Consider the following 23,013-nt stretch of genomic DNA (forward strand, 5'->3'; position numbering starts at 1 on the left):
AGGCATATGCTTCAAATAAGCACTATAGCCTCAGTTTCTGAATATCTTTCATATTTTTCAAATTACCATGAGAAACTTATATCCAGGTTATTCTGATGTCTGAAAATTTGGGGAGTTCATGGTAATTTTTTTTCCAAGGAGTCTGACCACTCCAGTTTCTGCTGACTTCATTCATAATGCCATGTGCTCATCATTTCTGAAATTTCGGCCCTAGGGGTCTCAAGCTAATATCTAAAATTAGGCATGTCTGAAACATAACCTATAATCTCCAGCAGCACTGGGGTCTGAGCTGATTTCTTCCCTTTTTCGAACTAGTCTCAAGCAGGCTGCCATCAGCCCGCAGTCTGGTAATTGCATGCTTGCAAAGAGACAGTGGCATGTTGCCTGAAATGCCAAAAGGAAAAGAAAAATATCTTCAAGTGTGTGTGGTCTTGTGGCTTGAAACGGGGACCAAGTCAGCATTCCCAAGGGCTAATCCCAGCTTTGTCTTTTTCTGTAGTGTTTTCAGCAACCATCCACACCCCTTTTCCATATCTATAAAATGTTTATAACATACAGCAACCTCTGAAGATGAATTTATTAATATTAGCAAGTGCTAAATATGCTTTTTCTTTTTTAAACTGGCATCTTGTGTTTTCTCTTTCTGCAAACCTTTATGTTTTCTCTAGGATTTCCTGAGGTACAGTGAAAAAGCTGGTCTGGAGTGCTCCGATATAGAGGTATGTTTTCATCTCCTGGACAGTACTGCTACATAATCTAATGGGATTTTATATGGAGAAATTGGATCCCCAGTATTCCTTTGGCAATAATTGAAGATCCTGCTGATATTCTAAATTTCATATTTCTATTTAACTTAAGGCCGAAGTAAAAGAACTGGGGACCAGTCACCAGTCTTCTTTTGGATGTAACTGTAAATCTTCAGTGCGTGAGGGCCACACCATGAATAACTTCTAGCAGTGATCAAGCTGTTGAAATTTATCATTTGATACTTTGCTTTTAGAGTCACTCTGATTTTCTTGTAACAATCCAACATTCTTCTTACTTAACAGAAAGCAGTTGAGTTGATGTGCCTTGTACCAAAACGCTGCAATGACATGATGAACCTGGGCCGTCTCCAAGGCTTTGAGGTATGCATTTGTGTTTTGCTTGTAACAACAACTAGCTTCCGATAAGATCTGAAGGCTGGGAAGGGTGTTTTATCTTTCTGTGATCATCTCTATAATAATCTGCCCTACTCCAGGCAGTTTATCTAGTGCTTTGCTCTTCTCCAGTGGTGAACTGCATGCTTTGGTGAGGTGTTTAAGGTGGGGGGAGAATATACCTGTCACTGTAAAGTTGCAACAGTCCATGTATTATTTCTTCAAAATGTGAGGCCTGTAAAAGCTTCTGCAAGCTTGAATTAGACTTCTTATGTGTCCTGCCAGAGCAAAATAAACCTTGAACCAGACTGCTCTGCCTGTTAGAAAGATCACCTAGCATTAATGTGTGAACAGCTCGCTCCAAGTTTGGCAACATCGAGCAGGGGACTTCTGAGTTTTAACCCCGCCAGTTATAACCTGTGGTTTGTAACCAAGCCAGTGTAGACTTTGGCAGGCCTGGTAAGATGCCGTATCTCCAAAAGGAAGTCAAGCGTGTCTTACCACCCTGTGCATCATAGCATTGCTGCAAGCAAGTAGGTCCTGTTTTACATAGTCAGAGGTGTTGCGCCATTGACTACTGTTTTGGGGAGGTATAGAGGGCACATGATTAGAGAGAATTCAAGGCATTGTAGTAACATAAACTACATAATGGGAACAGTGTTTGAAATTAAGTGTAAAAACACTCTACTTGAGACTTGATGCTTTTGATTTTGTATGCACATCTGATGGCAATGAGAATAAAGAAAACCTATGTTATTTCCTTAAACTGTGCTCTTGAGTTAAAAGATTTCTGCTTTGATAAATTAGAGGGAATATGTTGCATGTGAACTCAGTACTTCTTTGGAAAACTTGAAATAAGTGAAACTTAGCAGATTGTCTCATGGGACCATGCTGGATCAGGCTTTGTAATGTTGATGTCTTGTCTGCTTCTCAGGGCAAGCTGACGGCTCAAGGAAAGTTGCTGCAGCAAGACACCTTCTATGTAACAGAGCAGGATTCTGGAGTTCAGTCTCGACCAAAGGAGCGTAGGGTTTTTCTCTTTGAGCAAATAGTTATCTTCAGTGAACTGCTTAGGAAAGGCTCTTTAACACCAGGATACATGTTTAAGAAAAGCATAAAGGTAAGAAATAGAATGGGAGAGGCAAGTCTTGTTTGGTGGTCAGGTAAGGCAATTGTATCAATTTTCTATGCCGTGAGATTGGTCAGTCTTGTCATAGGTGAGCAATAATCTGCCAAGAGCATTTGCATTTACCTTTCAGTGAATCAGGAGCCATTTAAGACCAGTATCTCTAAATAAACTGCTGTGTATCTAAATTTGCTGGGTGATCTTTACAGGAAGCACAGCCACGGCAAGTCCTCTATCACTTGTAGCTCTGAATGCATAGATATTGTTAAAAAGCTTGCAATAGTCAAAGTAAGAGTATACTAGTTGCTTTTAAGTCCGATCGTGAAAGTTGGGGGAAGATGTAACATCCAAAACACTTATCTTAGGCCTCACTGTAAGTCAGTACTAAGCCTGTACGTGACATTACTGGAAATACTCTGGGGGGAGGGCTCCCAGTACAAATATGAATGTTGCAAAAAGACAGAACTATTTCAAAAAACAAACAAAAGCACACATAGTAATAGAAGTTTAGATAAGAGGAATTATAAAACCAGATAAACTATAAAGAAAATTTTAAGAATTAACTCTGTTTTAAAATAATCTTTCCAGGAAGAGGGACTGGGACTGGAAATAGCTTGGTTTAACAAATGCAAAGTTAACCTCTGAAATGGTATTGAAGGTGACTGAATGCTAAACCTCTTTTGGTAGAACAGCCTTTGCTGTAGCTGCAGAAAGAACAAAATCACTGGTTTATTTGAATGTCTTGATCTTTCAAAGCTGAGAAACCAGTCAGGGATTGAAGAAGCTCTTTTTTGTCTTTTCAAAGATACAGGTTAGAAAGAGATGTGAGAGAATGCATTGTGTTTGCTCTGAATTTTAAATGAAATAGTAATACGAAATAGAGGAGAACAATATCAGGTGAAATAATGCACCTGTATCGTAAATAAGTGAATAAATCTGCAATAAGTGATATGTTAACTGAAGTAAAGCCATCTTCTTGGCTAGCAAAAACTCCAACATTTACTGCAAAGCCTATATCCAGTTGCAAGTCAGTATGTTTAATAGTTTCCAACCAAATAATAAGCTGTAAGGGAAAAACCTAAAGTGTACAAATAAAAAATAACCTCGATTTAGATGATCAGCTTTGATTTTATCTTATTGCTGATTTAAATAATGATTAAATTTGGAGATGAAAATAACTTGAATCATTTTTACTTCAGTTTATTGTATATATAACAATGAGTCTTTTATCTGCAGGAAACAATTCCTGAATTGTGTATTGTAGACAAAGAGAAAAAAATAAATCTCTTTTAATGTCAATAAAATTAGCTTGCCTCAAGGGTACGAGTTGCTTTTTTAGTTAAACAGTGTATGAAAGCAATGTCTTTCCCACTGCCTGAGTTACTTTAACATTTTTTTTTGGGGTGATAATTTTGCAGTCCCTCTTTTCTTCCATTTGGCAAGCTGCTTGTTCTCCTTCCAAGTGCCTATGCCAACTGTGGGATCGCCTGTGGGTCCATGTACATCTCCCCAACTGGTGTTCAGAGTGTGTGTGCCAGCAGCACTTGAACTCTTCCTCCCACTCCAGCTATTGAGCTTCTGACTGCTTTTGCATTTTTGTCATGCCCTCCCACAAAGATGAAATCTGCCTCACAGTGGAGTAGGACCTTTCCCCTATATCAACTCTTACCTGCTGGCCTCTCAGCCATCGTGGGAATTGTCACCTTGCCGTGGAGCCTCATCCTCAGCTGGATGATTCCCTAGCGAGAGACAGTTTTTCAGAGATGTCATGTAAACAGGCTGCCCTGTCACCTGTCCTTTCCTATCCCAGGCCTAAAACTAAGCATGCAGAGTTCGCATCTGGTCTGGGTTCAGGAATTGGAGGTTGAGGCGGCTTTACTTGTCAACTAGGAACAAGTTTCTTTGACCTTGTTTTGAGTCCTGACAAGATCCTGCTGGGCAAGTTAAAAGCATTGTTGCAGCAATAATCAGGACCTATCTAGCTATCTTGTGGCAGCTCTTTGATATCATATGCAGCCATGGCTTTCCAGTTCTCTGGGAGACATTCCCTGAGATATGAAGGATGTTTCACTGCTGGTCACATCCTCCCACATAATAGAAGGACCTAGCCAGCACCTTAGGTCCCATTTGTTTTCTCTGTGTCAACAGTCGTGGCTGAGCACTGAGGCCTCTCTGTTGGGGTCAGAGGTGCATGTGACTGAAGTTCAAATGCAGCTATTCTGGTCTATCGAGATAAGGTTCACAAATATTTTTCTCCAAGGACTGACAGAAGCTTTATCATAATGTCCTACATTAACAAAGAACTCTTCTTTATGCAATGAGGTAGTTAGTGCTCAGAAATAGCATGTTCCTTCTTGGATGCACCTCAGTTGGACACCTATCAGGCTTTCAGAACACCTTAATTTTTGGAGCTGTCTACCTTTGTCCTGAAGAACCCTCTCCTTGTCCATCCATCCCTGCTGTCCTTTTTGTTTTGCCTGCATACTACTAACTCTTTCTGGAGGTCTCGGGGATGGAAATTTCAGTTGCTAGCCTGTAAGATAACTCCTCCTTGTTAGGTATAATAAATTGCCTGCTAAAGCAGAAAAGTGGAAGATTACGGAATTTAGAAGTTTGTATGGCAGATGTTTGCTCAGCTATGCCAAGCTATTCTTTTTTACTGTCATAAATGTGAATAGCTCAGGAGAAGTCAGTTATGAGTACTCTTAAACAGAAGCCTTGCAAGGACAAGGTATCCTATAGGACAGTAGCTGAAATCGCCATGCATGAGATTTCCGGGAAGAGTATCTGTGACTACATTCAAGTGAAATGGTTATACACAGATGACAGTGTAATCTGCTAGAAATAAAAAGATCTGTTAGAGCGTCAGTGGAGAATTGGGGTTTTTTTGGTATATCTTTGTATGCTGTCCATTCCATTTTTAAAATATTCTAATGACTGAGAATTTCTTTCCCATGGAGGCTTATGTTACCTTAAAATAGAAGTTGTAATTCAAGACAAGGCAGATGGATGTCTGGTACATCTGTCACAGCTTTATTAAGCATCATATTTAGGCTTAAAATTTATCAGCCTAAATCTAGATGAGGCAAGTTCTTCTGATTACGATCTGACAGTCTGGTATGGGATTCAATTAGTTGTTTTCAGGAACTTTGCACAGCAATTTTATTCTGATTCTTGAGTAATGCTGAGTAACACGTGCTTAATTTGGTTTGTTGCAGATGAATTACTTAATCATTGAAGAAAATGTGGACAATGATCCCTGCAAGTTTGCTCTAATGAGCCGGGAAACATCAGAGAGAGTCATTTTACAGGCTGCTAATCCAGAAATTCAACAAGCTTGGGTACAGGACATCAACCAGGTCCTGGACACACAAAGAGATTTCCTAAATGGTATGTACACTGTCATTGCACTGAATCCCAAACTGTGACGCTGGCAGGTGTTCAGAGACTTTGCATCTTTGGTCCCTCTCTGGGAAAAATCATGCAGCAACTTCTTCCTAAGAAAAATCCCTAAGAGAAAGCTAGAGCCATCTACCTGTCATTAAGCACCAGGCCCAATAGTATCCACAAAATATATGTGAAAGAGTCTTCATAAGTTACATCTGGGCTTCTAAAAGAGACCAGCTCACTGCCACTGTGCAAAGGAGCCTGCATGCTGGGTCTGCCTGGCAGGATGGTGAAACAGGATGGGAGAGGGGCCAGGCAAGCCCGTGCTGAGCTGCACTGTGGCCCTGAGGCCCCCAGGAGCTGATGGAGCCCTGTCTCGCATCAGACACCGCAGAACGCTCTGGCCTGGCTCCATTGGTGGTGTCTTCTGGGCTGGTTTTTGCAGCTCCCTGCTTAACTAGGTAGCAGGTTGCTGCATGTTTGGCCTTGTAGATCAGCCAGATTCACGTTCAGGTCTCAAATCCTTCCCTTTGGCAGCATGTTGTGGTAGTTTTTTTGTGCAAGATCCTTTAAAAATACCAGGCTTTGCAGGCTATGTCACCTGGTGCTTTCCATTCTACAGGAAGATTTTAAATCTAATCCCTTTCCAAGACTATGTCGAAGCCAGGTTGTCATTGGATCTATGCAATATCTGCCACTTGGTCAGAACAAGCCTTTTCCCCAGGAACCTCCTATTTAATGTCACAATGTGCTATGGCTGAGGACATGAGGTAGGATGAAGGCTGCCCAGCCATCCACCCCTTTTCAGGTCCAAACTCTGGGCAGCAGCTGCTCTCAACAAAAAAATAAGAGAGGGGATAGTTTGCCTAGTAAACCTAAGAGTTGTGAACGAATAGATTCATTTTCAAATTTTCAACTTTGGTGTAGGAGTTTAGGGGTGGTTTGAAATAATATTTAAAATTAAAGCTGTGTTTGTTTAAAAAAAATTGTTCATTAAAAGTTTGGATTTTGAAAATACGGATAGCTCAAATTCAGTTAACAATTTTAGCTTGTTCTCACTTACTGGGTGAAGGAAAGAGGAGGAACAAGGACTAAAGGAAAAAATTAAAAATAATATTTTTTTGTTTGTTTGGAAGCAATGGAGTAGGAATGATTTCTTTGGAAGATTCCAAAATTATTTTTTGCTATTCATTTCAAAATAGCTTATTTTTAAAAAAATTTGAGCTTATATTAGAAAGAGTTGTTTATTTAAAAACTTAATACATCATCTATAATGAAATGTGTTTGCACAGCATGTTAGCTTTTTTGATTTGGGTGTTTGGTTTTTTGTTTTGTTTTGTGGGGTTTTTGGCTGCAAAATATGAAAAGAGTCTTTTTCACTTCACATGGAAACACAGCTTCTCTTTTCTTCTATGTGGGGTTTTTCATAGTCCTTTCAAAATTTTAATTTAGCTTAGCTTTACTTTTAAAAAGCTACATGATGTTTGTGACAGTTCAAAAACTGCAGCTGAGTCGAGAAGGGAAATTCTTCTGCACAAAGGATCCAAAATTTGATACTCGATTTTCATGACTTGGAATTGAAAGGTGCTCATAAAGCCACTGTAAAAGGATTCTCAAAAGAGATTGGTGAGATGAGCAGCCTGAGTTCTCCAACAAACAGAAATCCAGTGAGGATATCACAACTCGCCTGATTTGTGTCAGTACAGATGGCTTTGAATGCTGGCTTATTGCAATAAAAATAAGTTCCAGTAATAGTTAGCTAAAGAAGATGTGTTAAACTTAGTGAGAGTTCCACAGACCCTACTGCGGTGGTTTTGTGTCCCTTCCACATCTTTCTTAGTCATTGGTTTATTTTTAATATATGTCCTCCTTTCTTCCCAGTACTTACTACCCTGTGAGTCCCTTTTCCTACTGATGCCTCTTCACAGCCTCTATTTAGCCCGTCCTTTTGTGAGGCCAGCGTGGAATTTGATGGGTTAGGAACATAATCTTCGGTATCTCTAAAGCTAGAAGTAAAAATAGATTTATATTAAAACATAGGCTTAAGGATTTACTTTAAACCTATAAATAAGATCCAAGAAAATGATATTATATCCAGTAGAGCCTGTCCAGTCCAGAACGATTTAAGTGGCTTTTAGGATGTAATCTCATTGAGGCCAGCTAATCTTCAAATACTTCTTTAGCTTTGCATTTCATTAAAACGGATGTTTTCTGTCTTTAAAATCATATTAAATCCACACTGAGCCAATGCTGTGTAAACTTAATAACAAAATATTCCCTGTGAGTTCTTGCCCAAGCTGTCTCTGGTTTTATATCTTCAACATGGAAGCCCTAAAGAGTAAGGCTCTGTATACAAAACATAGTGGTTGCATATACAGTTCATAAGTGTTCTAAAACTTGTTGCAAAATATTCATATTTTTCCTTGGAAAAAGCAAAGCTGCTACGCTTGAGAAATGAACTGTGCACCAAGTGATTGGCTAGAGTGGCTGTTTTCTCTTTTGCCTCTAAGAAGCTAACTGTAAAGGAAATATGTCCCTGATGGATATATTTCATATGAACAATGCATTTGTTTTGCAACTTTTTTTTATGATGTTTTGCTGGGGTTTGGGAGCGGGGTTAGTTTTTGGAGTGTGGATTTGAGAGAGACAAAGTATGTGGACACTGATTTTTGCCAGAGGCCTTTAAAAATACTAACAGATGTTCAGCAAAAGATAGGAGCTAGGCACCACTGTAAGAGTTAACTATGGAATTAGTAGCCACAAGTGGACACTCAACTAAATGCCCTTTGAAAGTGCTGAATAGGGTAGATTGTTTTGAGATAGATAAATATTTATTTGGACTTAGTGCTAAAGACCTTGCGGCTTAATATGCCGTATATACTAGAAAAATGGGTCACTGTCAAAGATTTCCCTGACCTTCCTTCTCCACAATGAGTGATGTGCAACACGACCAAACCATGTTCAGCTGCAGTTGAGGTAAGCGAGTGAAATGGGAAGTCGTTGTGTAATAATACAAATCACTTCTGTGATATAGGAAGGAACAGTGATCGCTGCCTAGGTTTTTGAGCCAAGTAATAGTCCAGATTGCTACAGGTCTGTGTGAAAACATGGGTCCTTTTGAAGAAAATGGTGATCTGGGATCCTCCTTGGTTTGTTTGGTCTCTTGTTTCTTGGTACTAAGTGATTTCTTGTTAGAGTAGCCTCCCTTTCCCCGGAAGGGGAATGCTAGAGACTCTGTTGTGTGATGCTGAGCCTTTTTGTTTTTCTTTCCTTTTCCTCTTGTTGGGAAAGACATTCCTTCTCTTGTGGTTCCTTGGTTGGGCCAATGCTGTGACATTATGTCCTCCGTCTGCCTGTTGCTAGACTAGTCTCTCTGCATTCCAGTTGGTTTAGTCTGGTGCATGTACACAGTATTAATTGCTATAAATCATCCATTAAAGCTACATGACATGCAAAAAACAACCCATAGGTCTGGGGATACTAATCTGACCCTGGCAAATGGGTTCCTTTCCCATTCATCAGGAGTCACAGCCCTCGTCACTTCTCCTCCAAACATACCAAATTCTTTATTTCTTCACCCTCTGGCATTTTTATCCTTCCTTTCCCAGTGTAAGCTCTCTCTCTCTGTGACTAAGAAATATTCTCTCTCACTAAGCCGGCTCTTTTTTTAAGGCTTGTGAAGCCATCTGATGTGGCTTGTGACGTTAACTTGGAACAGGGTGTTTTCTGGAGAGGTCTAGGCTGCTGGGATTAATGTCTTTTGTGCCACCTATGCTTCCTCACTTGCTGGTCGTTTCCAGCACTCTCCCTGAACCAAAGTAGTTAACATGGAAAGTGCATAGAGAACCAAGTTTCGATACATCACGTTTGAAAAGAATTTACTAGTCATGCTCTCTTGGGAATACACAAATGAGATTTATGGGTCTTAATCTGTGCTTTCTGATGATAGCAAAATTAACTGTAAATGAGGTGTGACTCTTTTATTCAGGCTTTCATTTATTTTTATTACAGGATGACTTTTATGATGCTTCATTTGTGCAGTTTCAAAGAAAATGAATGCACTTATGTATGCTATGAATGACAAAAATTTTAGCCCACTCTGTTGATTAGAGAAGCTGTCTTCGCAGCAGCATGGAGTGCTGCGTTCAGTTCATGCACAGTACAACGTAACGTGCTTGCTTCCTGTCTTGGTGTGAACACAGCCATGTATGTCCAGAGGTGGCATCTTCTGTTTCCTGCTTGTTTTACAACCAAAGTGTCTGTTTTGACTAAAACACACTCAGTCACTGAGTGTGCACACTCTACATCCCTTTGCAATGTCATTGAGAGCATGTAGCTAATTCTCTCCCTCTTTTGCAGCGCTACAGTCTCCCATAGAGTACCAACGCAAAGAAAGTAGCTCTGCAGTGCTGAGGCCCCAGACCGGTAGGGTCCCTCAGCCCAACAGCAGACCCTATTCTTCTGTTCCGGTAGGGTCTGAGAAGCCTTTGAAGGCTACAAGCCGTAACACATCTCTCCCACCCCTGAAGATATCTACCTCCAACGGCAGCACAGGGTATGAACACTCACAACCCGGAGACAAGTACGAACAAAGCAAGGTACTAAGCTTATCTGATAAAGCGTTGTCTCATACCACTTTGATAGGTAATCGGTGAAGTTAGCTTTAATTGTCAACTAACCAGCTCAACAGACTATGATTTGAATTAAATGAACTCCGCAAAAGCTCTGGCATCCTGATGGGGAGCGTTTCCTCAGGGAAACCAAGAGCCTCACACTGGAGTGTACAGTGCTGACGTGAGCGTTTTTCAGGGGTGCTGTGTTTGCAGGCCTGGTGAACTGAGTCTCCGTTTGCAGTATTGGCACCAATAATATTCCAGTTTCTCCAATATCCCTTAATCACCAAATTCTGAAGAGGTCTACTTTGCTGGTTTAGAGGAGTTTAGACCTTCTCATGTCTAACATCTCAGAGGGTTGTAGGTTATAATTTGGACGCCTGTGCAGTGTACCAGACACGATTCACAGCCCACCCAAGAGTCAGGAACTGTCAGTGGCATTTGGACCCTGCTGCTGGCTGCAGCTGACCAAAGTATGACCTGTATTTAGTATCATGGAATGCATGAGGGTTCATTCAACTTCTAATGTAGGCCTTCATTGGTTTTTCCCTCCGTTTGACTTGGTACAGATAGTTAATCAGTATTACAGTGCAAATGAGTGCATTCTTAGGGCACCGTCGCTATTGAAACGAGTTCTCATATGAAATAGGATGCTGGTTCATGTTAGATTACTGCAGCCCTTCAGTCTTTAAAATCCTTTTCTGCCAATATGAACTTAAATTAGTGTTTCATATCTTTTTCCCTAGTAAAGTTAAGCTGGAGATGAAAAGTCGTGATTGCTGCTGAAAAAGGTAGGCTCCTCCGCTCCGCCTGCTCACCAGGTTTCTGTTGTGTCCGTTTTCGCAGACTGATTTGGGAGGGTGCAATGGGACCTCTTCCATGGTGGTGATTAAAGATTACTATGCACTGAAGGAGGATGAGATCTGTGTGAATCAAGGAGAGGTGGTTCAGATCCTTGCCATCAACCAGCAGAACATGTTCCTGGTGTACCAGCCTGCAAACGACCACTCTCCGGCTGCTGAAGGATGGATCCCCGGCAATATCTTGGCTCCCCTCACTAAATCCAGTACAGATAATAGCGACGGAAGCATCAAGTAAGTGCCATGTTGGCTTCGCTGGGAGCACTATGTGGATTTTCTGAGGAAAAAAAAATAAAATAAACCCAAATGGTAGGGAAATCCTGCTGATTTTTTATCTACAGTGCCATTGGAACAAACTGAGTGGTCAGTCGGCAGCATCGGGCAGCCATGTTGGATAGCTCGGGTTTGGGTTATTTTCATTTTGTGGGGTTTTCTTTATACTTTGGAAAGAAATAAAACCATAGACAGTTAAAGGCATGTTTTACGTTACACCATTTTACACCAACATGGACCTGCTTGGACTGGACTTATATTTATGTTGTATTAAGTTACTAATCTATATATTGGTTATAACAACAGCATCTAGCAAAAAAAAAACAAAAAACAGGCCCTGTGTTGGACTGAGGCTCACTTCTCAAGGAGTAGAGATTTTGTCGTCTATGGCAATTTCCTTGTACAGCTTGTATCTTTTTTTTAATTTTGTTTTGTTTGTTTTTTTTCTGTTTGCAGTAACTTTTGTAAAATATTTTTTTGTTTGCAAGACCCCCATCCAAGTACATTCCTGTATAAAGTATTTTGCACTATTTAAAAAAAAGGAAAAGAAACAAACTCATATTGATGAAGTCAGGTTGTGCAATATAATGGATAGTCGCAATGTTCATCATTGTACCTGTAATGTAACTAATTTTAAATGTACTATTTTAAATATGTAAAATAAATTTTCACCATGAGCATGTTTTAATGAGGTAAAAGAACTAGTTTGACCCTTTTTTGTTTTTGTTTTTTTTGTTTATAACATTTTGTTGCTTATTTAACAAATGTGTGGATATATATTTTTCTTTTCTGATTTTTAGAAATTTGTCAGTTTGAAATGACTAATGCAAGAAAGTGGTTTTTTGGTATTAAATACAGAAGGTACAACCCTCTTTTTAGTAATATCTGTTGATTTCTTTTTTAATATCTAAAATGACCAGATCGTAATGATGTAGGCTACAAATTAAGTTATCTTACATGAGTGCCTTGAAGCATAGATTTGAAAATGAAGAAATATTGTTACAGATTCACTAAAAATAACAATTTGATCTCTTCTGAAGTTTCAGTTATGAAAAATGATGACTTTACCCGTCAGTCAGAAATCTGGTGAATGCTCCTGTCAATTCCATATTAAACCAAAGGAATTGCTTAGCATCTCTTGCACACATGCCACAAATATTCCCATGTTCCTCCCCAACCATCACATGGAAACACGTGCCTTTGCATTCATGCACGGCACCAGACTTCCAGTAAAGACTTTGATTTCATGGCAGCTGTGCCATCATATTCTGCAATATAGTCATATGGGTTGTGGCCAGGAAAGCGCACTAGAATCAAAAGATACATGCATTGCTCTTTCTTTCTTTCTTTCTTTCTCATTCAGTGAGATTTAAAGACTTAATTCATGTCTTCAGACTCAAACAGCTAAACCAACCCCGAAACCAATGAGATACTTGAAGGGACTTTCTAATCTGAGTCCTATGGGTAAAAACTGACCTGGTGCAGATGTTATCTTTAGCCATCTAGTCTGCCAGATCATGTTGACTTATTAGTGCAAGTAATAAAGCAGTTTCTTCTGTTGACAAATACTGTACACAAAATATGTGGTCAATCCAGTAGTTTTGACACCATGTTATTGCTGATAGGTCAGAGTGGGGGAGTCCATCAGCCACATCCTTGACTCTTACTACAACTTAAAAGAAAATGTAATAGTTCTGAAGTGCTGGATAACTTCCCCTGCTCTGCATATCTAATTTGGACCTCCTCCAGAAACACCCAAATATCACAACAGACCTACTGGCCTGCTGAGACATGCAGGATGCCCTCGTGCTCCTTTTGCCTGAACATGACTGCCCATTGCCAGCTGTTCCCAAGACACCACTATGACCTTGACTGTGTTGCTCTAGTGCAGACGCTAACACTGGTTGCAAAAACACTTGATATAAACCAGTTTAGTCGTGTGTCATTGTGGCCAACTGTTGGGAAGCCATTAGTTTTACTTTTTTTTAACTTGATCTGTTGTACAGTCCCAATCAGGTGCAGAAGTGTAACAAAAAAATGCTTATGAATGGGACACAGAGTTCATGGGGAAACGTCGGCTGTGTGGGGCATCCTTTGAGTCCTACCTTGCTAACATACTGCGTTTTATTGGCATCGCAGGTTATCGTTGGATTACATGCAACTTGCTTTGTAAAATGTATCAAGGTACTGTAGACATGACATGTGCCAAACATTGGGCTTAACACATGCAAATCAAATTTGCATGACTTAAAGGTGGGCGGATGCTTTGAACCTGGATCCCAGCTCATCACACTGCTGTTTCGAGAGCTTTCTGCTTTAGACAACATACCCCTTCCCAACCCCCCCAACCTATCCACTCTTTAAACCAAATGGAATCCATATTGAAAACTGGTTTCTTTTTTCCTAATTTTTTATGTCTGCTTGATATGCAATTTCTGTTTTCAACACAGCATTGCTCTTACAAAGGGTGACATGGTCTAATTTTTTTTCCAAGGGTAAGGTCATAGGAGCAGTAATGAGGGATGAAAAATGTGCTGAAAATCATATCTACTGTGATGCTAGCCAAAAAGCATGGACTGAATGATGTCCTCTCTAACCAGATTGGCAAAATGAACTGTTCTGCTAATGGGAAATTCTTGATCTCAAGAGGCATAGCAGAACTTGTTGTTCTAGGAAATTACTTATCTCTTGGAAAGTTAATGATACAACCCCTATTTTTGAGCTTTTCACATTCTGAGCAACATGTAGAAAGCAACACCTTGAATTTCTTAACTTTTTTTTATTTGCTCTACTGCGTACTCCATTAAGACTTTTCTCATTTACTTACATTTGTTTCACTGCTTTTAATCAACAAGTCAATTGAATTGACCTTTTAACTCTAGCCAAAAAAAAAAAAAAAAAATCTGTTTGTGACGAATGCAAGATAAGATAAAATCCCTGAAGCCAGATGACCAAGTTCTAGTTGCCTGCTTCCATCATGGGTATTTTTTCCTGCTCCATGCATTTAAATGGCAAGTGTGGCACAACATCTGCTTTGTAGAACTGTTTGGTTTGTTTTTTTTAATTCAACTCTCATTGCTCAAACTGAGATAGGCATATTGCCGGTGGCTTTCACCTTCTAGGGTATTGCAGTAATCGCAAATGTGGATGCTGGTTCCCATTTCCAAATCCTTCCTTCCTACTATGATCTGCCATTTGATTGCTGCGTTTTTTGGTACAACAGGAAGTCATGTTCATGGCATACCCTGCGCATGAGAAAGCGGGCGGAAAAGGAGAGCAGTGGCAAAAATGAAGCCAATGGGCCACGTAAATCCAAGGATATTCTGGGAAACAAAGTCTCTGTTAAAGTGAGTAAGGCCATCTGAAAGCTGTGTGCTGCTCTCCTGCTTCCCATCCTTTTCACCCCCTAGAGCATCCTCTCCTGAGAGAGGGAGGGGGCGGCGATTTTGGGGGGGTTTTTTCCACTTCAGTTATTTATTTTTCTTTTTTTTTTGTAGTATCCATTTTAGCAGGATTTTTGCATGCAAGATAAAATGCAGCCTTTGTTTTTCGTTTTCTTTTTCCTGGCATCCCACATACAAGTAAGTAATCTTCCTTAAAAAGCTATATATACGGTTAAATAAGTGTTCTTAAAATTTGGAAAACAGTGATTTACTGACCTCTGATCTAGCTCAATCTGTAGCTCCATCAGAGCAGCTGCAGTGGTGAGAAAGCCACTGGCTGAAATGATGGCCTGACTGAAGTTGATGAGTTGTCTTCGGGCCAATATTTCACCTACATCTTAAAATAATGGGCTCCTAAACTTAAGATGCTTGAGCACCTTGGGCTGGGGAGATGGTCTCAATGACCTTTTCCTTTCCATATTACCAAATAGGGAAGAGATTCTGACCAGGTCTTGCCAGGAGAGGGTTTTGTGTGTGTGTGTGTCTGTGTGTGTGTCTGTGTCTGTGTCTCTCTCTCTGAGATTTCCCAGTATGGAAAAGGTTGAGAACTGTGGGGTTAAGATCCATCTTCTGCTCTGGGTGCCTGACTACTATCCTCCAGTTCAGAGGAACCATCCCTATAAACCGACCATGAGGCCTGCTCAGCACTAATCTGGGACAATCCCTCACAACAGAGGCAAGCAAACACTTGTTGTGATTTTGACACAACCAAAGCCTAGTGCTGATTCAGGAAAGCACTTGAGCATGTACTTTGGATCCACCCCTCTCCAGGAGAGCCCATGATTAAGTGATTTCCTCTGCGGAGGCTTTCCGCTGTATAAGCCTAGTGAAATAAAGATGGCATGTGCAAAGGGAGGAACCCTGCTGCTGCAACCTGGATGCACCTTACACCCACTTCACAGGCATCCTGCACCTCTGCAGTCAAATCAGTGAAGTACTGGGCCCGAAGGAAGTAGTTGCTCCAGCATGGTGGTCACAATTCTTCCTTCTGTTGCTCCCTTTGCTGTTTTTACTGCCTGAACGACTTGCAGAATCACTGCCTCTTCTTTGGCAAAAGCATGCCTTTGCCTTTGCTTCTCTTGTTTTGTTGTTGGTTTGATTTCAGTTTGTTTTTTAAGAACATTTTCTGTACTGTTATCCATTTCCATGCTGCTCAAACTCCTGTGCTGCTCTGTGCTAACCAATCTCTCTTCTAATCTCTTGTTCTCTTTCTTCCTCTTCATGCTGCCAAACAAGGAGACAAACAGCTCAGAGGAATCAGAGTGTGATGACCTTGACCCCAATACTAGCATGGAGGTAGAGACAATCATCCTTGTGATTACTTTTTTCCAGAGAATATGTATCCATTTTGAAATGGATTTGCTGAAAGGGGAGCTGGTGGGTCTGTTTTGCAGATGGACGTATTTATCAATTAAGTATAATTCACACAAAGTGCCAGTTCTGATTTTGTCAAGCAGTGAATTGAAGTTTGGGCTGCCTTTGTGATAGGAGCAGTGAAGGAAGTTGGAAAACAAATTATTGTTGAGTTGGAGGCTTAATTAGCCACCTCTAAACCACCGTTTTCCAGATGGGACCTCATTCAATGAAATGATCGTGCACACCTTTCAACTGCCAATAAATGTAGCAGCTTTCTATGCTGAAAACACCCACCTTCCTGGCAATACATGCTGAGCTGCTAGTCAGTCTTGTGTTATAAATCACTGTAGTTAATGTTGTTGCACCACAGCTAGTGTTTTAAATTATCTAGGAGGTGAGAAAAGACAAAGCTGTTTTTTTCTCTTAACAGTTAGTGTCTCTTAAATTGTGGAAATTGCACTTATAAAAAGGTACTGAAATAAAATGGTAAAGTTAGTTGCATTAAAGTGCACTTCTCATAGGCAGAGTTAATGCAGGTAAGTGGACCCAATGTGTTACACTACTGTTTTTCCAGTGTGACCCCACTGACTCTAGTGGAGTGACCAAGACATGCCTGGTAAAGAGAATCAGAACAGATCTTAAAATCAATGTTAGAGTTCAACACCTGGTTCTCCTCTATTAATATCTTGCAGGACTCACTTATCTGTGTACAGTGACCACATTAAGCATCTATGTACGTTGTACCAAGGCTGAAAGAGCTTCCTATTGGAACAAGCAAGGGGAAAGGTTCAGAGAAACTTCACAGAATCACAGAATGGTTGAGGTTGGAAGGCACCCCTGGAGATCGTCTAAGTCCAAGCCCCCTGCTCAAGCAGGGTCACCTAGAGCACACTGCACAGAATCATGTCCAGGCGGGTTTTGAATATCTCCAGAGAAGGAGACTCCACAACCTCCCTGGGCAACCTGTTCCAGTGCTCTGTCACCCTCACAGTAAAGTTTTTCCTCATATTCAGATGGAACTGTCTGTGTTTCAGTTTGTGCCTGTTGCCTCTTGTCCTGTCACTGGGCACCACTGAAAACAGTCTGGCCCCATTCTCTTGACACCCTGCTTTTAGATATTTGTATACATTGATAAGATCCCCTCTTCATCTTCTCCAAGCTAAACAGGCCCAGCTCTCTCAGACTTTCCTCATAAGAGAGATGCTCCATTTCCTTCACCATCTTCGTAGCCCTCCACTGGACTCTCTCCAGTAGTGCCATGTCTCTCTTGTACTGTGGAGCCCAGAATTGGACACAGTACTCCAGATGTGGCCTCACCAGGGCTGAGTAGAGGGGGAGAATCACCTCCCTCGACCTGCTGGCAACCCTCTTCCTAGTGCACCCCAGGATACCATTGGCCTTCTTGGCCACAAGGACACATTGCTGACTTATGGTTAGCTTGTCCACCAGAACTCCCAGGTGAAAATCACTTAAGTGATTTTGCAAAGATTGTAGGGTGGTTTGTTGGAGAATAGGGAAATCTCTGTATGTTAGGAGATCGCCAGGGTGCTGTTAGCCAGATTGTACTCTAAAGGTCCCACAAAAGAAAGCTGGTCTCCCTCCTGGAGAAAAAGAAAAAGAGAGAGAGAGAGAGGGGAAAGTATATTGAGATGCTGGGCTACAAGGATATCCACCACCTCAGCTATTAACCTGAAGGCTCCCTTGTATTGCTAGTGTGTAGGCATCGATAAACACATCTTTGAAAAAGGGATGTGTACTAAAATAAAGCTTGTGACCCTGCTGACATCCTGAGGTTGAATGGTGCTTACCACCAAAGCTGCATTGTTAGTGGTGTGTTTGCATTTTCAAAGAGCATATTGCTTATCTTAGGTAACAATTATAAATACATGTATTTGCAACAAGACGGTGTTCAATTATTGCACATAAGCCCATGCAAACTTTAGATCTTTGGAAATTGGCTTGTGGAGTAAAAGATGGCTGACATACAGGTGTAATGTACAGAGCGAGTGAAAATCACAATTCTTTTTGCAGAGAACTTCTGTATTTTGACAGTAGACCGCTCCATAGGAGCAAAAACCCTGATGTCTTAAAATTGTCAGTGAAAGGTATCCAAGTCCATACACTGTCTGCATTTCTAGTCATCTCTGGTATACTCCACACAGTTTGAGGGTGTTTTGTTTTGTTTTGTTTTTTACTGTGGTATAGATAAGAGTCTAATGTTCTTGCCTTGCCTTGTGAAGTGCAGGAGATAAGAGCCCTTCTATTTATAGCAGAAGACACTAATTTGAAGTCTTAGCTCTGGTATGAATCTGCTGAAATACTTGCCTGATGTGTGACCTGATTTACACTCAGAAACCTGATTCTATACCTCCCGGATCACTTAGCAGAGGTAGAAGTCCTGCTGTCCTGCAGTTTCCAGAAGCCACAATGGTCCTTAATGGCTTGTAAAGCTCAAGCCTGCTTCTCAACAAAACTCTTTGGCGCTGGGTGGGTGTATAAATTGGCAGAAGAAAAGAAGTGAGAATGCAATTTTTTGGGTGACTTTGACCAATCTAAGGTCACACTGCCCTGCAAGGCATAGTATAGTCCTCTCTTATGCTGGTGTTACTACATCTGCAGTTTGGAGTGAGTCTGATCAGTTCACTGATCTGGCTAAGAGCTACTGGAGGGGAGGGATTGCTAATACCCACAACAAAACTGAACAAAAACAATCCAGAGGGAGCAGAGCTGGGGCAGTCTGCTAAAATGCTCATGAGGGAAGCAATCCTAGAAGTTGCCATATGGAAGTCCAGTCTGGGGTTTTCTCTCCTGGAAGCCACAGTTGTTCTCCCTTTTCCTTTATGATGAATGTTTGAATTCTTGTTATCAGTCATTATCAAGCATTCCTGAGTTATGAAGATGAACTTGATTAAGGCCCCAGAAGCTAAAGTCTTTTCTCTTTGAAAGAGAAGCAAGGCAAGTTTCTTCCACTGCCAAAGTCTGGGTCAGGTTTTCATTGGAACAAGAGATTCATGGAGGAAGTTATATGGTGCTGGTGGCAGAGTATCAGAAAGTTGGTGCTCAGATGCCTTAACTAGCTTTAAAAGAGGTGGCTACCATACCTCAGCAGCACAGATCTCAGTGCAGGCTGCAAAACCCCTTTCGGAGGCACTGTGAATTAACTGTGCAGATGCATAATTATCAGCTCTCACAGCTGGGGGCTCCGCAGGCTCATTCAAGTCTCGGTTTCTCTCCTCTAGTGGTGGCCCCGATTTTAATGCGTTGTCACTGAGGGGCAAGGAACAATAAGCAAGTCCTTTAAAAGCATTTACCACCACCGTTGCCCTCTTTTCTTTGAGCAGGCTCACCCTGGCTTGGACTTTTGGAAAGACTGTGCCCACAAGGGAAGCATTTATCCCTTGTTCTTTCAGACGTTTGTGTTCTTTGTCTGTGTTTATAAAGATGCCTTACGTTATCCTATTTAAAAATTGTGCTTGTGACTACACATAGTATCTGCACAGGACTGTCAGAGCCTCTGTAAGAGTGCATTTTCAATCTCCCTAGGAGGAGGTATATATGAGGTGAGTGGGGTAACTGGTGTTTGTTCTTATATGTTGCAGAAAAATAAACAGCTCACCTTTTAGGCTTTTTCTAGAGGTGCATCCTAGCCTTAAATAATTATTTAAAAGATCCTTCCCCCAACCTGTTTTTATAGTGGAAATCAATATCTCGTCTGGCTCTTCTTTCTCCATTTAGCATAGTACGTCAGAGTGGGGCTGTTGGCAAGCTCATAGGTTAGCTGGAGGCAGCGTGACTGGACGCTGGAGAACGGGGAAGACCTTACTCTCACACCTGGCTCAGCTCGTGACTGATTTTATAGACTGTGGGAGTGCCGGTGGAAGAGCAGTCTCCTGGCCCAACCACCAATAACTTAAAGTTGCATGAGGCCCTCCGTGTGTCATTTAGGAGGAGTCGTCTGTAGCTATTGTTACAGCCTTGGGCAAGTCACTTTGCTTCTCTTATAGGACTGTCACCCATGACATGCTGACATCCCTCTTCCTCCCATCATGCCTGCAAATGTGCATTCAGTGCTGCAACAGGGAAAGCAGTTTCTAAATGCAAGGCAGCCATATTAATTTTTTGGAAATGTTGGTGCCTTTTACCTCCAGCATATTCCCTGCACAAGAAGTTGATGAGCTGGTCATAATATCCATGGAGTCCCATGGCTGCTGTGGTTTTCAGGTCTAGCTTTGCTTGCTGCTTACAAAATATCAAATATCTGTACAGTAGAATTCAGATTATTGAAGCATTTTGGCTTCATTTTGTTTCAGGGGAGATACACAGAAAGAAAGAAATGTGGAGAACATACCTAATGACAGCAGTTAACTGAAATTCTGAGTGACCCTTTTAAACAGTTAAAATGTCATTACTGTTTTTTTTGTCTGCGCAGGGACATGCTGGCCCTGAAGAACCTTCTGTTCATTGTAACTTTGCTGACAGAACTTTGAATAGAAATTGTATCTCTTGGTGACTGTTTCTTTTCTCTTTGTTTATCAATATACAATGAGAGTGGATAAGGACTGAAGTGAAATATGTGGGGGGGTTTCCTAGTTTTCCACTTTGTGCTATTGTGTCAGGAAACAAAAGGTGCAAACTCACCTGTTAGGCATGTGAGGTGTAGGAGCAGGTATTTAAGGAGCAGGTGTAGCCTCATGAGGAATAAGAGTAACCTATATTTATGAAAGATCGGAGACTCCCTTTCCACATGTCTGTAGCTAATTGCACAGGGACAAGCAGGCTCTGCTCCTGGGAAGAAGGTGGGTTCCCTTCTGAATCAGCGAACATCATCCACACCCAAGTTGTGGGTCCAGGACAATGACACAACTAATTGTCTTAGAATTTGGAGTGTCGTAATGTCACAGGGTTTTGGTATCACTGAAGGGGTCATAAGTCAACTGTGCAAATCCCATTGGGCTACCTCTCTTGTCTAAATTAACGCCCTTCCATCAGTCCGAAGACCTGATTGACCTAAAACTCACTAATTCAGTTCCAGACTTTGGACTGGACCTCTCACATGGCTCCAGGCATGTTTTCTGCTGATTTGCACAGCACTACTCCAGTTGTGGTACATTAAAAGTAGTCCTGATGGACACACAGCAGACACTGAGTGTCTAGCATTTGTTCATGTTTCTTAGCTGCGTAAAGGAGAGATGTAATCCAGGCCCAACCTGAGTCAGTGGAAGTGCCATCATTAGATTAGTGAGCTGGGGTATTGCCAAGGTACACAGGTTGGACTTTATCATCTGTTTTTTTCGGTTATGACAGTTGAGCATATTAAGAACTACTTTGAGACACTCAGGGCAAGATAAGCACTTGGAAATACACTCTAAGGAAGAATATTGTGTTAGCACCCTCCCAGTCCAAGTGGTTGAGTAAGTAATGGCTTGGTGGATCCAGCACTGGCTCCAAATCAACATTCAGCTCAGGCCAAGAATTCCCAAGTACTTTAAGCAAGGGCCTTCACTTCTCTGCCTTGATTTTTCTATCTCCAAAACAGATCTAACATACTGTCTTTGCTCTTGTACAATATTGATAAGAAAGCCTTTTAACATACAGGGTTTTTTTCCATGACATGTTTGTCTGTGTGTTTAGCACAAAAGAGCCTCACTCTTGGTAGAGGCCTCTTATCACAGCTATAGTATGAATAAGTTCCTGATAGCCTTGAGCATTTCCCTCTGGCAGCTGCCATGTGCAGAGCCATTTTCCTGCAGCCCCCGAGTGGACAGTGATTCCTGACACAGAGCGGGGAAGCTGGCTGATCAGCGATTAAGTTTCCTGAGCTGGCAGCATGGGCGCTTTGGTTTAGCTGCTGGAAGAGGAAGACGTGATCTACTTGATAGGTAGGGAGGGGATAGAGTGCTACAACACCTTTCCTGGAATATGTGGTAGCCTTAAAAAACAGAAACAAATCTAACAGCTCTACCTGTTCAAATACACCAGCCGCTAGGGCCTGGCAGAGAGAGTGTGACATTGGCAAGAAGAACCACACAGAGGTGCCTTCTGTTTTGCACACATGCACGTAAAGCAGTAAACATCTGCTCCTGGCTTGGCTGTCTGTCTCAAAGGCAGCTGATCCCATCCATGCTGGGTGCCAGGAGGCACCCCACATCCTCACCAAAAGGCTGATGCCATGGGACGTTTCATCAGATAACCATTCTCTTATTTTAAATTATATTTTCCCTTTGGCGGCACCTCTCTCTCCTTAGCTGGATCCTTATTCGCCTCAGGGAATTTCTCTCATTAGTTTGTTGGAGGATTTTGTGTGGTGAGGGGGGAAAACAGTGAGCTTGCCCCCCCTAAAATTCTCAGAGTAAAAGTTGCCCTCGTCAGGGAGGGATTATTTTTTTCTACCAGTTAGAGTTGGTTTAGTTCCTCTGTAACCCATTTTATTTATTTTTTTCTGATAATCATTGCTATTTTTCTTTTAGCGAAGGAGCAAGGAGCATGCTGCTGTCTCTACTATCAGCATGTATAAACGCATCAGTATTTTATTTTAACCATGTGAACAAGAAATACCACAGAGTGTTTACAAAATGCTGAGCTGCTTGTCTTGGAGTGAACATGCCCTCTACCGTTTAGATAAAGCACGGATCTTATTACAGAGGGTTTGCCTTCTAGCTCTGTGCTTCGTTTGATATGGGAAGAACAAGGAGAAACATTCTTTCTCCTGTTTTGATGCAGTCCTTTAATATGGGACTGAAACATGGCATTGGAAAAATTTGGATGTCTGATGGGCCCTTCTGTCCATCACGTAGGTCTGTGCTGCCTAGGAGCCCT

The 23,013-nt window shown here is 41.4% G+C and overlaps 1 protein-coding gene across 1 annotated transcript in view; it reads left to right on the forward strand.

The window, feature by feature from the left end:
• The window catches only part of KALRN (kalirin RhoGEF kinase), a 530,846-nt gene that overhangs the window by 487,504 nt on the left and 20,329 nt on the right, over positions 1-23,013 (forward strand). The window contains exons 45-52 of the mRNA XM_067299320.1: positions 669-719; positions 1,050-1,127; positions 2,074-2,259; positions 5,484-5,655; positions 10,012-10,250; positions 11,112-11,359; positions 14,622-14,745; positions 16,078-16,137. Of these exons, the coding sequence (XP_067155421.1) occupies positions 669-719; positions 1,050-1,127; positions 2,074-2,259; positions 5,484-5,655; positions 10,012-10,250; positions 11,112-11,359; positions 14,622-14,745; positions 16,078-16,137 (1,158 nt within the window). The remainder of the gene's footprint in view (positions 1-668; positions 720-1,049; positions 1,128-2,073; positions 2,260-5,483; positions 5,656-10,011; positions 10,251-11,111; positions 11,360-14,621; positions 14,746-16,077; positions 16,138-23,013) is intronic.

The sequence above is a fragment of the Apteryx mantelli genome, chromosome 6, assembly GCF_036417845.1.
Source record: "Apteryx mantelli isolate bAptMan1 chromosome 6, bAptMan1.hap1, whole genome shotgun sequence".
In the NCBI taxonomy this organism is placed as follows: domain Eukaryota; kingdom Metazoa; phylum Chordata; class Aves; order Apterygiformes; family Apterygidae; genus Apteryx; species Apteryx mantelli.